This window comes from Hesperophylax consimilis, chromosome 20 (genome assembly GCF_061612785.1).
Source record: "Hesperophylax consimilis isolate HC1 chromosome 20, BYU_Hcon_1.0, whole genome shotgun sequence".
Classification (NCBI taxonomy): domain Eukaryota; kingdom Metazoa; phylum Arthropoda; class Insecta; order Trichoptera; family Limnephilidae; genus Hesperophylax; species Hesperophylax consimilis.
Window position 1 is genome coordinate 13,730,203 of NC_142855.1, and position 16,629 is coordinate 13,746,831.

The following is a 16,629-nucleotide window of genomic DNA, read 5'->3' on the forward strand; positions in this document are numbered from 1 at the left end:
CTTGTGTGCATTGTTTATTAGGACAAGACATCACAGCACGCGTGACATCTTCTTCCGTTACCGCTGCGAAAGTAGTGAAGTCACCAGAGAGCGGACTTGGTGCTGCGACAGAAGGCGATCCTACTACACTGAGGGCCCGAATGTTTTCAACCTTATTTCTGAAGTGTGTTGCGAGGCTGTTTGCTTCAAGGGAGGAATCAACCTTGATGTTGCTCTCTGACAGAGTAAGAGTAAGTAAGAGTAAGTAAGAGGTAAGTATTGCGATTGACGGAGCCCTGGGCGCGGAGAGCCTGATGATTTATACACTCCAGAACCCCCATCTTGGCGGCCCTGTCTGTGATTTCTGAGGACTCCTCTGGCCGGTGGCCCTAGCTTCAAGCCCCACGTGCCCAGAGGGGCCCAGCAGGCAGGGAAATGATATATTTGATATCTTCTATTTCATTTCTTCTTATGATGGTGACATTTTTAGTATGTGTACGCAGTGTAAGTTGGGCAGGTGTTGGTTTTTGATGGAAGCACTTCCAGTTCTTAGGAATCCAAATCATTCATAAATATGAATAGCATGAAGAATGAAGCAGTCCTTCTTTGATTAGTCAAATATTTATTAACAACTAAACAAATGGCCAGATTATTTGAGCTTATGGTGACATTTTTAGTATGTGTACGCAGTGTAAGTTGGGCAGGTGTTGGTTTTTGATGGAAGCACTTCCAGTTCTTAGGAATCCAAATCATTCATAAATATGAATAGCATGAAGAATGAAGCAGTCCTTCTTTGATTAGTCAAATATTTATTAACAACTAAACAAATGGCCAGATTATTTGAGCTTATTTTCCGGGTACTTACGTTAACAGGCGGCGCTGTTGTCATGCCTACGGGCGCAGAGACTAGGGCTGGCTGGCCAGTTATCATCGGGGGGGGGACGTTGGGGGTGGCCGGCTTTTGGAATACTAAAAATAAAAAATATAAGATTAGAACACAAATGTATCTGCAAAAAAGGGTTTTATTGCTATTGGTGAAAAGCTGGCATTCAGTCTGCCACCAGCACGGGCGGAGACCCTGAAACCACAATGTTACAAGTGGCTACAAACCTTCCAGGTCCTTGATGGGCTGCGGTTTCTCCCAGACGCTCTCCTGCTTCTTGGCATTGTAGTAGTAGGTGCGTCCGTCCGGAGCACGGTGAGATGTCCAGTCTGCCGCCATGGCCACCAGCTCTGGTGGGGGCCCCTGAAACCACAATGTTACAAGTATTATTATTATTCTTTCGTATGGTGATAGCGGGCGACGGTTTTCTCCGCTTTCTTTTAACATTGTCAATCTTAGTTCCTTGAGTCTATCTTCATATTGCCGGTCTATCAGAGCTCTTGATATTTTTGTAAATCGTTTTCGTACTCTCTCTTGTAGATCTATAGATGCATGAAACAATATGTCATCCATTCTACTAACATAGAGTAGTGGAAGCATGGAACTAACTACCCCAAATGTCATCCATTCTACTAACATAGAGTAGTGAAAGCATGGAACTAACTTCCACAACATGTCATCCATTCTACTAATATAGAGTAGTGGAAGCATGGAACTAACTTCCACAACATGTCATCCATTCTACTAACATAGAGTAGTGAAAGCATGGAACTAACTTCCACAACATGTCATCCATTCTACTAACATAGAGTAGTGAAAGCATGGAACTAACTTCCACAACATGTCATCCATTCTACTAACATAGAGTAGTGGAAGCATGGAACTAACTTCCACAACATGTCATCCATTCTACTAACATAGAGTAGTGAAAGCATGGAACTAACTTCCACAACATGTCATCCATTCTACTAATACAAACCTCTTTAAAGCTCTGTTGGATTCTTATTTGGAGAGAAGAAAGGATTAACTTGTTTTAAATTTAAAACAACTTATTGTGAAATCAGAATGCTACCAAACTATAAATATAGACATCACACTATTCATTATATTTACATATTTCAATTCATTTACTTTCATATTGTATTATGAAAGTCAGGTATATGAACATAGGAATATGTACATATGGTACCGGAAGGCTGTATTATTATTATTATTAGGCGTCGGAACTCCTCAGTTCGGCGAAAAAACTCTAAATAAACTAACTAACTAACTAACTAACTAACTAACCATCACGCCGTTTCCCCGCAGGGGTAGGCAGAGAGGACGGACCGCCAAACAACTCGGTCTTGGCACACACTCCTTGCCTCATTCACATTCATACATCTTCTCATACATACTCTTCTATTATTCTGACTCTTGACATGGCCCGACTCGAGTATCTGATTCACTTGATCGTGCCATGTCTTCCTCGGGCGTCCCCGACTTCTGCTACCATTCACATTTACATCATATATCCTCCTTACACTCCTATCTTCGCTCATTCGCTCTACATGCCCAAACCATCTAAGCGTCCCTTTCTTAATCTTACTCATTACGCTTACATCAGCCTTGCACTCTTTGCGGATCTCCACATTCCTCACACGATCAAACATGGTTTTACCACACATACGCCTAAACAGATAAAAATATTATTTGTCAGGCCGAGATGGCACCACTTTAGTAAACACTAATACCCTTCAAACTCTTTAGTTTTCTGTATCTGGCATAGGGATAAGACTGACAATGTTTTTAGTTCACCACTGAGTATAGGTAATAGGGTGGGAAGATATATTAATTACCTGTTGCGGGGGCCACTGGGGTTGCCCCCATTGCGGGAAGCCGGGGGGCGGCAGGGAGAACTGCGGGGGCTGCGGCTGAGGGGGCATGCCCTCTGCCGGGGGCGGCATTCCTACAAACACAAATATTATTAAGGATCATTCTTTTTATGTAAACGGATTACAGTCGTGACCGGCCTTTCAATGTCAGTAAATCGAAAAATCACCGGCGCATCCAGCCTGTCAGATTCAAAATTATAATACAAATTAGGACGATATTGTATAACCTCGTAAATCGAAATTTAACGGCATTTTCGCAACAATTACCAGGTATTTTTGTTTTTTATAATTTGTGCAAGTAAAATGCAATTGGGCATCTAATTAACATAACTTGTAAACAAAAAGTGGAAAGGACGGAGGATGCTGGATTGCTGTATCACCTGTCATGTTGGGCGGCTGCTGCGTGTGGTTAAACTGGCTGGGAGAGTTGTCCTCGTCGTTCTGGTCTCCGTCTTCTGACTGCGCCGAGTTGTGATCCTCTTCCGTTCTCCGGTTGCCCGATTGCTCCACTGGAACATAGCATTTGCGTATTTAATGCACACAGTAAAACCTCTATCGTTAGTGAAGGGTCCTAAAAAGCTACATTCATGGTTAAATGTTTAATATCCTTAAAAGGATACTATTTCACATATAAATCAATGCTGATCAGTGATTCCTAAATGTTTCGCTACATCAACGCGTTTTTCAGCAGGATCTTTCGTGATGAGTTTACACTTTTTCACCAAACGGCTAATTTTTAAGGTTGAAACACTCAAAACGACAACTAATGTCAGTTGTAGGTAGGCAGCAATCCAACAAGTAAATTTTACAAAAACAGCATAAACGATTATTGCTGTAAAACGATGTTAGAGGAACTGGTAAAAATGATTTTGTTCTCCAAAACCTCGTTAAAAATAAAAATAAGATCTTACCGTCCATCTTGTTAGGTATGCCCATGTGTCCCATGGGCCCGCCCATCTGGTTCATCTGCCCGGGATTCTGCATGAAGCCCAGGGGTCCGTTGGGGCCCATGGGTCCGTTGGGCCCCATAGGTCCCATGGGCCCCATTGGTCCCATGGGCCCCATCGGACCACCCATCGGGCCCATTGGACCGTTCTGACCCATCGGACCATTTGGTCCCATGGGGCCGTTTGGTCCCATCGGACCGATTGGTCCCATCGGGCCATTTGGTCCCATCGGGCCATTTGGTCCCATCGGGCCATTAGGTCCCATCGGGCCATTAGGTCCCATCTGACCATTTGGTCCCATCTGGCCGTTTGGTCCCATCTGCCCATTTTGTCCCATTTGGGGATTCTGGTTCATCTGGTTGGGGCCGCTAGGACCGATTTGGTTTTGGGCCATGGCCTCTACGTCACCCTGAGTGATCACCTTGCAGTGTGGGCCCTCTTGGGGCCTTGTCCAGGTGGTCTCCCGGGTCCTCGCGTGGTAGAAGTAAGATTTGCCTTCTTCGGTCTTTGTCTCGACCCACATCTCCGGTACGGGCTAAAGAAAAATCATATATTATATTATTTTTATTTTGTCAAAATTTTATATTTACCATATCAAAATATCATATTTATTGTAGTCCATCTCGCTTAAGAAATTCCCACTTAAGAAGTTTTTCCGCTTAAGGAGTTTTGTTTTTCGGTCACATTAAAATCCCATACAAAAAACTGCACACTACACAATCAGTTACTATTGCTAGAACTGAACATTTTACCAGTTACCAAGGCTAATTATTGTTGATTTTGGATTAACTCGGGTTATACTATGATAATATGAGCCATAGACTAGAATGTTGGAGGCTTGGCCCGCATGGCGTCGAGTACCAACCTATTGGTGCGACCGCACTCCGGAATTCACCATCATTCATCTCCACCACCCACGAAGCATCTCCCTGGAGGAACATGAGAAGATCTGTGATCTTCTCCACCAGCCGACCACAAAATCGGGTATGCATCGCACCGTGGCACCTACATCCACATCTTTTATTGTCTGTACATACTGCATGTGCACGTATGAACTGTAATCCGCCACTTGATTAGTGAGAGAGTATGTGTGTATACAACCCTTTGGTACTCACCATGTTTGGAGGTGGGCCCATGAAGGGGCCTCCCGGACCCATCATGTGCGGCGGCGGCGGCCCGCCCGGGCCCATCATACCCGGCGGGCCGAACGGCCCACCCGGACCTCCTGGACCCATCATGCCTGCAAAGGGTTAACAGCATTCAATATAATACATTTACCACACAAGAATCCCAACTGACTAGAGCCAGTGAGACTACGATGGCATCCTCACAGGATCCTAGAGGAAGATGGTAAGAACCTGGTGAAAGACCAACATTCAGAGTTAAAACGTTGCTTAAATGGCTTTAGCCATTTAGTGTTTGGTGGCCAGATCGGAATGGCCAGGTACCTCTTTCCCCTCCGCATACTCTTCACAACAAATTGGAGAAGCCATAGTCCCACTGGCTCCGGTCGGTTAAGAGCAATTGGGACTATCGTATGGTATTGGTTGTTGATTATTTTTGGTTAACTTAATTAATCCGAACCAATGTTTATCCTGTGCATATTCCAATGGAAAGTACTTTAAAATCTGACCTGGAATCTCGGGCGCCTGTGCACAGTCAAACAAAGGTTTTAAGAAATAATGCTAGTGTAGGGTAAATTATAGGGACTTTACATCTCCCGAAAATAACTACAACATTATTTTTACCTACATTCTTATGAGGCTGGTATCATTATAAACTTGCGCGCGGTACCTCGCGCGGCAAATAATATTATTCTGTCTCCAGCAGTCTAGCCGTCGGGTTAGCCCTAAACCTCCTCTAGCGTACGCAATCTATTTGTTCATAAAATTATTATAAGTGAGTTTTGTTAAAATAAAAAACTAAATTGGAACTATCCAAATTCTCATTATTTCACACTGAGAGTAATCACGCAACCTTGGATTCTGCAGATTGGAGAACCGCAGAATCATTTAGCCAACAACCCATTTAAACTGGCGATGATAACAAATCCACCAAACTAGTATCCAACAGCTCGACTGTGGAATAGACATTTTGAAAATAATGATAGGCAAAACAGAACACTGACAAATATTTATATCATACACCCAAATGGGCTTTAGTGGAACATTATTAAAAATAGAATAACAAAAGCTAACATTAATAATATCTAATTATGAGGTGTGTTATTATAGCCTTCTTGTAATGAAATTCCGTGTTTCAGGGAAAGTATTGCCAACTGCATGCAATCTGGTAAAAGCGAGCATCATAACCGGGTTTCTAAATATTTGCACATTTCAGAACACCTTCGTAACCTTCACTGGCTCAAGTGCCCGGAAAGTATCCACTACAAACTGTGCTGGATGGTGTTTAAATCCATCAATGAAATGGCCTCACCCTACATCTCTGAACTATGCGTCCCGGAAAACACTGGTCTGAGGCAGTCAACTCTTAGATCAGCAACATCATCAGCTGTAGGCAGACTGATGGTACCTAAGCGCAAGACAAATACTAAGTTTGGTGATCGCGCTTTCGGAGTATCTGTGCCGAAGGCTTGGAATAAACTCCCTCCGGAACTAAGATCCATAACAATTCCTACAGAATTTAGGTCTAAACTAAAATCTTACCTTTTTAAGCTGTCATAATATCCTTAAATTAAATATACCATTCCTGAGAGAAAGTCCAGTTATATTCAATTATGTCCTAAATCCTGTATCTAAATTTTGCTAATAAACAATTAGTTAATGTTAATTAAGTGTTAATCTCAAGTTACCTACCAGGTAAGTATTGTACTGTATATCATCTCCATAAATAGTTAGTAATAACATAGATCGTTGTAGAAGTGTATTAATTACAATTAATTTTGGGGAATATTCCCGAAACAGGGAATTTTAAACTTCCTGGTTTAAATCAACCGTTTGGCATTTTGTCCGGCTGTAAGTATGTTTGAGTGTTCCATTTCCGTTTTAGAAAATACGCTACAATCACTTTATGGTTCAAGCAAGCCTTACTTTGACCAAGTGGCTAGCTTTGACTGTGGTTCAGTAAAGATTTTTTTTTCAAATGTGAAGTCGTCATGCTTATTTGTATTTTGTCCATCATATTAGAACATCGCGTATCCGAAAAATTACTTTTTATTGACTTTCTTTCAAATGTTTTACTCCTTATTTTTTATTTATGTGCTGTTAAAATGAAATTTGAGAAAAATTTATGAAACTTTGTGAATTTTTATATAAAACGACAAAAAAGTGAGGTGGCAGTAATGTTTATAATACATTTGTCTTATACAATTTGTGTTTTTTTTATTATCTATAATTTTAGTTTAGTCTTTAGACGAAAAAACTTAAGGCGATGCACTACGTCGTGGAATATTTTAAATCGAGCCGCTATCAATAACAACCCTTACGTAGATGGCGATAAGGTTTAAATTCCCGCTTAACACCATCCGCCTGTTTTGATTTATGCAAGAAAAAAACATGGCAAAAAAGTACCTTTTATTTTATTTTGTGGATGTTCAGGCATAAATATTTAATTTTTTCCGATCATTTTATAAATAACTTAATTTGCCACATTATACAATAAAGTTATAACCGAAAATGGGTTCGTAAGTAGGAGATTTTTAATTTTAAAGCAGTTTTCCTAGGCCTTATACATTTTTTTTTCTGGGCTTATAAAAAGACTAATCTAAAAAATACTCGATTATTTCAAAGGCCAAGATGTATTCTACTCGCAGTATTTAATTAAAGCATCTGAAACATTTCTAGGCGACCAAATTTTCAAACTAAAAACACATGATTTTGCATTACTACGTATGGCATCGCCTTACGGTGAGCCATTTTTTATAAACTTTTACATTCATGCATTTAAAATTTTGATATTTCGAAAATTATATGTTTACCATCGCTAATGTATTTCTCGGGCGTCTCCGACTTCTTCCACAATTCACTACTGTATACCACAATATTACTGTCAAAAAACTACATTACATCCACTTTAATTCGACTCCGTATCTCATTCCAAAGCAGAGATATTGCGTTAACCACTCGGAACATTAGAACGTCAAAAGACGTAAATATGATAATAGCGGTCAAGACATTAGTACGTCTTTTCACGTAAACGCGCGAGATTTTACAAAAATCGATTTATTTCCATCACTAGTATACGGATTGCCATGATTTAAAAAACAGAGTATCGATAATGAATAACGCTACGCGTCTGTATTCAAGAATATCTATGGAATGTAGAGGTGCATTATCTAAGTCGATTGGATCTGTCATCTTGTTCGTTCATAATTTATTGCGTTTCTAAATAATTTATTAAAAATATTTTGGTTTGGACAGTTAATATTTTGAGGTGACCAATAGTTTTTAATTATATTTCTTCAATATATAAAGTTTTATTTCTTTATGATACTCAGAAAAAAGTACATTTTTCACAGCTTTGAAATAATGGTCAGCGATTTTTACATATTTTTGACATTTTCAGAAAATGTATATTTAGAAACGCAAATATTTACGTATAACAAAACAATACGATAGTGAATTTCATAATCTTTCCAAAACATTTTTTAGAATGAGGCTACGTTTCCCAAAACGTGAGTTATGAAGCTTTTAACAAAACTCGTGAATAACACAAAAATTTTTGCGTTTTGACAGTTCGCAAAGGAACACAAAGTAAATAAAAGTCTTTTTCTGAGAGGTTAAGTATTCCTCGGGCGTCCCCGACTTCTTGAACCATTCAAACTACTTTCTAAACACTCCTCGCACTAATAAGAACAAACTTTAAAATTTTCATGAAAATCGGTCGACTACTTTTAGAGTTTTACAAGCACAAACATACTCAGGATGAATTTTATATATATAGACTAGCTGACGTGTACCTGACGTTGCTAGACTTTTCTATAATTTCTATGCATGTATTATTTATATATATAAACCTTCCAGCAGAAATTCTCTGAATGACAGTTAAAACCCTATCAAATTCCGTTGCATAGTTTATTTATTTATTTATTTATTAACGGATATCGTCCAAATTACAAAATAATAACACAAATACAGTAAAATGAAAAATACAGGAGTAGACAAAGGTACATGAAAGCAAAGACATAAGGCAGATATAATATAAGAAAATAAAGTGACAAATCGAATCAAGTCAAGACTACGCCGTGGGTCAGGACCACAGGACACTTATAATATTCCGTCATTTGTTTAGCGACCGGCAAAAATCATTCAGACTTATCCCAAAAAAGTTAAGGTTTTGACTTGAGTTGACCAGTCTGCACATTCTGGACAATGGTGAATAATATCCAAATTTGTCGAATGATGGTTGAGGAAGAGCAGTTCATTATTTCTGAGTCTTTGCGAGGGGATATTGAAGGGAATGAGTTGCAGTAGAGTAGGTGAATCAATAATACCATTTATAATTTTGAAGAAGCAAATGAGGTCATTTCTTTCGCGATGGACTTCCAAAGGAGAGAGGTTTAGAGTTAGTTCAATTTCATCATATGAGTATTTGCCTTTTTCTAATCCTAGCCTCCTAGCAATCCCTCTTAAGAACCGATGTTGAACAGATTCAATGCGTCGAATGTGGACAGCATAAAAAGGAGACCAGATAACACAAGCATATTCAAGATGGGGGCGAACCAATGAGCAGTAAAGAGTTCTAAGGGTATTTACGTTTTTGAAGTCCGAAGTTAATTAATTAACGATTGCAGTTATGTGATCCCGAAAAGAAAGCTTGCTGTCAAGAGAGACACCAAGGTCTTTAATAGATGTAACAGTTGTAAAGCAAATATTATTAAGTTTGTATTCGAAGACAATTGGTTTTTTTGAAGAAAATCAGTTTATTTTATTTATTTATTAATTTTAAAAAAACACGACATATTACGTATTACAGTGATCTTTGGCTGTCCAACTAGGAGATTACCTGTTTTAGGACAGTCAGAAATAGGCAGATTTATTAAATGTGATTCTTGTTTTGTCTAGTGTTTTGACTTTTACTTAATTATTGCACTTTATAAATAATTTGAAAAGTTTTCTTGGTTGATACAAGAAGTTGTAAACTATATATTTTAAATAATATAAACGTAGAGAATAGACTAAAAGAATATTCAAATATGATAATTCAAAAATAGCAATATAGTAAGAAATTATTGACATGTGAGTTTATCAAATTGAAATTTTACTTTTTATTTAGATGAAATTAAGAAGCTAGAGAATCTTAGAAGAACTAAGCGCACAAAATACAGACGAGGATAGCGACATTATTTTATACTATTTAGGCATTTCTGACTTTGAAATATGAAAGCTTATTTCATCACCTTTCAAAAACAGTTTTTAGTTTTCGGAAACGTTCAGAAATATTCCATTTATTTGGATTTTATTGTAAAGCGGAAATACATTTCAAGTCTCCGACCCTATGACAGTCTTAAAGAAATATAATGGTCTGAGTGTCTCTACGTTAATTCACTTTGAGAGCTCATTGTCACCTGTGGTGTGCCAGGAAATTCCAAGCTCAATTTAATTCCAAAATCAAACGTCAAGTGTCCACTTAAATTTTTTTTGTGTCGCATTAAATAAGTATATGATAACGATTCTTTCAGATTTCGGTAGTTTATACAACTGTTGTTACTAATAATATTATTTTGTACAAGAAACCTGTAAATAAATAATGCTAAAAATATAATTATTCAATATGAAGTAAAAATTTTGACATTTCTTACGAAGTTAATTTTCATCACTTTTCTTGGGTGAAATATTATTAAAATTACATCAAAATAATGTAGATAAAACTATCATTCTGATGATACCTCAAATCTATTATTTCCACAATCAATTTATATCAAAAATAATGAAAGAAGACGCTTTGACACTAAAAACGCGGCGAATATTTCGTTAGCATTCCATAGAAAAATTTTTTGTAAAAAATCTGAAAAGCTAGAAGTCATTCCGGTATTTGCTGCGTAAAGAGCGAGAATAGCCCAAGCGATTGTGACCTTGTTCTTCATACAAATTCCTTATACATAAGGGTCAAAATCGCACATAATTTTTTTTTTTTTTAAATTCGTAGATAATGTGCAGCACTCACATATGCGGTCCCGGCATATGACGAGATTGGAGATATGAAATTGACATTGTGGAATTCACATTAGTAATATTCTGTGCAGTCGTGGTTCTCTTCACATGACGATACCAAAGTATTTATTACCTGGAGGTCCCCAAGGCCCCTGATGATCGGGTGGAAAGCGTGGCTGGTTGGGCGGAGGCTGCGCCATGTGTCCGTGGCGCGGGGGCCCGTGGTGCGGCCCGTGGTGCGGCCCGTGGTGCGGGTGGTGCCCGCGGGCGCCCGGCGGGGGGAAGAAGGGCGGCGGACCGCCGGAGGGGCCGCGGGGCGGACCGCCGGGCCTCGGGGGGCCCCCGGGACCGTAGCCGCGACCCCGGAAGCGCGGTGGGCCGCCCATCCAGCCGGGCGGGGGACCTCCGCGACCTCCGCGTCCGCGGTTTTGGAATCTACAAACACAAATAATGCACAATTACACATCAGTCTCAGACATCCAATTAGATAGACTTGCACTAACGTAATATCTAGTTATCATTTGGACGAGCTGGATGTAAACTACGAGACCGTAAAAGTGCCTAACTAGATAGTGTAACAAAATATTCCATTTTGGAAACAATTGTTTACTCGATTTGGGATCTGTAATTAAGTTGTTTTTCTCAGCCAGTAATCTGCATTTTTTTCTTCTCCATTGTTAAAAAAAACAGTAATTAGTAAGCAGATTTTATTTTCAGAACTAATGGTGATATTAAAATGTGAGTTGCCTGTATACTGTTCATTTATTGACAAATCACGGAAAGAGAAACGGTCACGCTATCTCCCCTTTTCTATGAAATGGTCTACCAATTTGGATGTCTAAGATCAGATTGCAAACATGGACTCTAACCAAAAACGTTTCAATGAGTATCTTATTTGGAGAAAGAAAAACTAAAGAGGGAATTAGGGTGAAAGAAAAGGTGGCTGATCTAAACCTCATATCTTAAACCTCAAAACTGATAGGCCAGCTGATAAAATTATTAATAAAAATTCTCCATAAATATTTCCCTGACTGCGCACTTTTAATATAGGCACAGATAATGGGAATTACAAATGTATTATATACTTGTACAGCGCCCTTGAGGTGTTTTGCACAAAAATGGTGCTATAAAAATCATCACTTCGTTTCAACTTAATTACTACAAGAAACAACCATTTGTCGCGATAGACGGTAATAACATTTTTATTCAAAGTTCATAATTCACCTTTTAAAACGATCCCTTTGCTGGCATTTTGGACTTTCTTTTGTATGGAATGACACTTCGTTTCAATTAAATACGTTTTTAACACACTTCGAACGGGAAAGGTATTTCTACCATTTCGGTCGATTGTTGCTTAAGCATCGATGACACGGAGCTAGTTTACGAGCTGCTAGTCGACGAGTTTACAAGCTAGCGAGTAAGCGAGTTAGCGAGTGTCGATGACACACAAAACTTTCCACTCGCTCAGTAGCGAACTAGCTAGCGAGTTGGAATCACGTGTTATTTTGCGTGACGTGTTGTTTGCATTCTATCGTTTATTTTTTTAAGTTGAAAAATGAAGTGGAACACGCGTGATATTACAGAGTTTCTCAACATCTACGAACAATACCCTATTTTATGGAATATAAAAGACAAAGAGTATTGTAACACAAAAGTAAAGGATGAAATTTTCAAATACCTCTTAATTAAACTTAACGAAAAACAACTAACTGTCGGTATGGATGTGAAGCAACTGAAGACAAAAATAAAATCAATAAAAGACGTATACAGAAAAGAAATAAATAAAATTGAAAAATCCAAGTTTTCGTTGTAAATCTTTCTTGATAGCATAAGCTAAGATAACTACTGCCGCGCGAACTACTTCCGTTGACATTTTTTGCTGACTGCCAAAACGCAAAGATACTCGCAACTAGTTACTAGCAGCGATGATGACACACGGCTAGTTAACTAGCTTATAAGCCAACACGCCAGCGAATGGCGAGTAAATTAGCCCGTCTTTCTATTTTACTCGCTGCTTTTTTACAATCGGATAGTCAACTAGCAGATTGTAAAAAAGCCGATGACATGGGGCTAGTTTACAAGCTGCTAGCGAACTCGCTGGCTTGTAGCTTGTAAACTAGCCCCGTGTCATCGATGCTTTAAGGACGGGAAGGGTATTTTTACCTTTTGCGCTGACTTTATTTCAATGGCAGAAAAGAATAAATTATCCAATTCTTTTGTATGAATATTATATGCCAATCTCTTTCTAAAGGTCCCAACTATGTATACATAATTATCAAATCAATACAATTCTCCTTTTTATATTTGAGTTTTTCCTGTACATCGGTATTTCAACAAAGGGACCTATTATTATTGAATACCTGACACTTGATAAGCAAGCAATTATCTATATTTTTAAAGATCTCAGACATGTACTAGACAAGGAAAAATTAAAAACAGTGTATTTTGCTATAATTCAGTGCCTACTTTCGTATATATAGTGTGCTGGGGTTCCTGCCTGAAGACTGTAATAGAACCACTTAAAATTGCCCAAAAACTGATTCTCAAAGTTATGTACAAGAAAAAATGTACATATCCTACACAGTTACTTTATAAGGAATGTAATATCATGAATTTAAAACAACTATTTATCCTACAAACGCTATGCAGATTTTTTAACAATATTAGTTCTGCGAAAAGAACGCAACAAATTCGTACTATAAGAATTGGCTCTGGTCTGAACTTTATGGCAATTCACCCTAAATCCTCATTTGGGCAGAGACATTATTTGTACCAGGCTCCACTTCTACTTAACCCCTCAGCAACGTAAGCAGATATACACGATAAAATAACGATAGCAGTCAAGTACAATAAGCGTGTTTACACGTCAACGCGTGTCTCTCCATAGAAATCGTTCTTACTCCGTTATTATTTTAGTTACATCCCTCAAACAAAAACTAAAAGGTCGATTATAGATCAAGCTACACATCACTACCAAGTTGTCTATGGAAATACAAAACAGGAATCTGCTGACAGTCGCATAATTGACACAACATTTTTACCCGCGCAAAATGTCTGCCGGTAGCGCCGCGCGCTTCACATATTAAATTTTTATAAAATATTTTTATATGAAATGATAAAAAAATGAGGTGATAAAAGTGTTTATTACACATATATACAATAGAATAAATATTTTTGTTTACATAATCTGTGATTTTAGTACCATTTTCACCTAAAAACATGACGTGAGTCATTTTTAACCTATTTTTAATGTTTGCGTTCTAAATTTTAATATTTAAAAATGCTAATATTTATTTGTAATATAATAATTTGAAAGCTTATTTTGTAACTTTTCTAAAACAGTTTTTACTATTCGGCTACGTTCAGAAATGTTTCATTTATAGAGCTTTAATTGTGAAGCGGTAATAACAAAAAGTTTTCGTAAAATGTCATTTCGTTTAAGACAGTTAAAGTGCTTACATGGCGATTTTCGGAGGGGTTAATAGCCTTCCAGATCACATTTAATTGTCAAATTCCTTGTGTACATTTAAAAAGAATGTTAAATTATTTCTGCCATCCGAGGATTTCCAACATATTCTTTCATCTTTGTCCTTTTAAATTGTGGCATAATATTTTGAATAAGTTAATTTTTTCATCCTTTTCTTTTTTAATGTAAATTTTTTTTTTCTCTCTTGCTTTCTTCTCTGTTTTAAAAAAAATAATAGTTTGTTACATTTTTTATTGCAATTAAATATGGTCACCCTACATGTTTACAGTATTATATTGTAATGAATAGGCTGATAAGTACCATTTAGGTATCCAATTTGCAGAAACGTCAATGTAACAATATTGTTATCTTAATATTTGAATTATTTTTTTTTAATATTTGTACTATTTTAAATCTCTTATAATCTTTGTACTATTTTTTTTAATATTTTGTAAAATTATTAACCTCAACACAGGCTTGAGAGGTTAAAAATTATAACTTTAAAAAAAAGATACAATGTAAAGAAACGATAAATAAATAAATGCGTTTGAAGATTAACGAAATAAGTAGTTTTTCGGTCAGTCATTTTATAACTCGGGTATGCTGATTTAGTGTGCAGAAATTTATATTAAAATATATTCATTATTTAAGATTATAATTCGCGCGGTACTTTTATTTTTGCCCGTTTCCAGCAGTTCTCCGGTGCAAAAGATACCCGTCTGAAGTGTGTTAATAAAACATAAACCTTTGGATCAAGCCAGTTATTTACTAAGACAACAGCTTGTGCTACATATGGTAAAAATAACCTGCTGGTGTCTTCACACCCGCTTTTCATCAAACCTGGGATGCGTGCTCCCTCACTAAAACTAGAACCACATTCTGGTTCATCGCTCCTAAAATATACAGCGCCTTGAGCACCGATTATAACCCCTACATCTCTGAACTATGCGTCCCGGAAAACACTGGTCTGATGCAGTCAACTCTTAGATCAGCAACATCATCAGCTGTAGGCAGACTGATGGAACCTAAGCGCAAGCCAAATACTAAGTTTGGTGATCGCGCTTTCGGAGTATCTGGGCCGAAGGCTTGGAATAAACTCCCTCTGGAACTAAGATCCATAACAAGTCCAAGAGAATTCAGGTCTAAACTAAAAACTTACCTTTTTAAGCTGTCATACCCTTAAATTAAATATACCATTTCTGAGAGAAAGTCCAGTTATATCCAATTTTCCAATTATGTCCTAAATCCTGTATAAAAATACTAAATCAACATTTAAATCAATGGAACTTAATTGGTCTAGAACATATGAATGTTTATTGTAATAATTTTTTAATGTAAGACTGTTTTCTTCCTAAATAAAAAGAAATTTAAAAAAAAAAAATCTAAATTTCGCTAATAAACAATTAGATAATGTCAATTAAGTGTTAATCTCAAGTGACCTACCAGGTAAGTATTGCACTGTATATTATCTCCATATACAGTTAGTAATAATAGATCACTGTAGAAATGTATTATAAGTTTGTACAGCGCCCTTGAGGTGATTTTGCACAAAAGTAGCGCTATACAAATCATCCAATTATTATTACTATTATTATTTATAAAGTCAATTATTACTATCCGTGCTAAACATTGGCTATTTAAAAGGGGACTTTTCCTTCTTTAATCGCTTAATGCTTTTAAATAAGAATTTGTGCTCGCCCAAGTGACCCTCGCCGGTTTCGACTTGCAGCGTTCTAACGAGTAACGCTTGTGAAAGTTAGTGATGTATTTTACTCACTTTGAATTTGCCTGCAGTTGAGATCGGTCAAGTTTTTGAGCTGCTTATTTCGTTCCTATTTATATTTTAATTAAAAAATGTATAAACTTTGAATAAAACATTTAAGGAAACCTGATTTTTTTTTAAATACTTTTTTTTAAAAATCAGGTCAAATCAATCAAACTTAATTTATCGAAATTATCTGAAAGGCGAAAAATATTTTATTTCCTTTTATTATATAAAGTTTTTCATTCAAGGTTGGACTGCTCTGACACTATAAATTTGCTATCTTTACAAATACCTCCAAAATATACTAGATGGAATATTTTATTCTACAACAATAACTTCGCTACGAATTCTGTGTTAGAAAGAATACATAGGTTGGGCAATGAACTAAGTGATGTCGCTGACATATTTAATTTAAACTTCAATACATTTAAAGCCAAATTAGTCCACCACTTTTTAAATGTAAATAATGTATGAGAAATCATTTTATTTTATTTCGATTTTCTATTGTTTGTTTTATACTGTTGTTAAAAATGAAATTTGTAATTGTTATGTACTTAAAAGCCCAATAGGGCGTCAATAAATAAATAAATAAATAAAAATTAA

General features: G+C 37.0%; 1 protein-coding gene across 1 annotated transcript in view; it reads right to left on the bottom strand.

Moving 5' to 3' along the window:
• LOC149414130 (uncharacterized) overlaps positions 1-16,629 on the bottom strand; it is a 55,204-nt gene that overhangs the window by 35,372 nt on the left and 3,203 nt on the right. The window contains exons 2-8 of the mRNA XM_089644015.1: positions 10,929-11,230; positions 4,799-4,923; positions 3,648-4,218; positions 3,117-3,245; positions 2,701-2,810; positions 1,090-1,225; positions 845-948 (exon numbers count right to left, since the gene is read on the bottom strand). Coding sequence (XP_089500141.1) covers positions 845-948; positions 1,090-1,225; positions 2,701-2,810; positions 3,117-3,245; positions 3,648-4,218; positions 4,799-4,923; positions 10,929-11,230 — 1,477 coding nt within the window. The remainder of the gene's footprint in view (positions 1-844; positions 949-1,089; positions 1,226-2,700; positions 2,811-3,116; positions 3,246-3,647; positions 4,219-4,798; positions 4,924-10,928; positions 11,231-16,629) is intronic.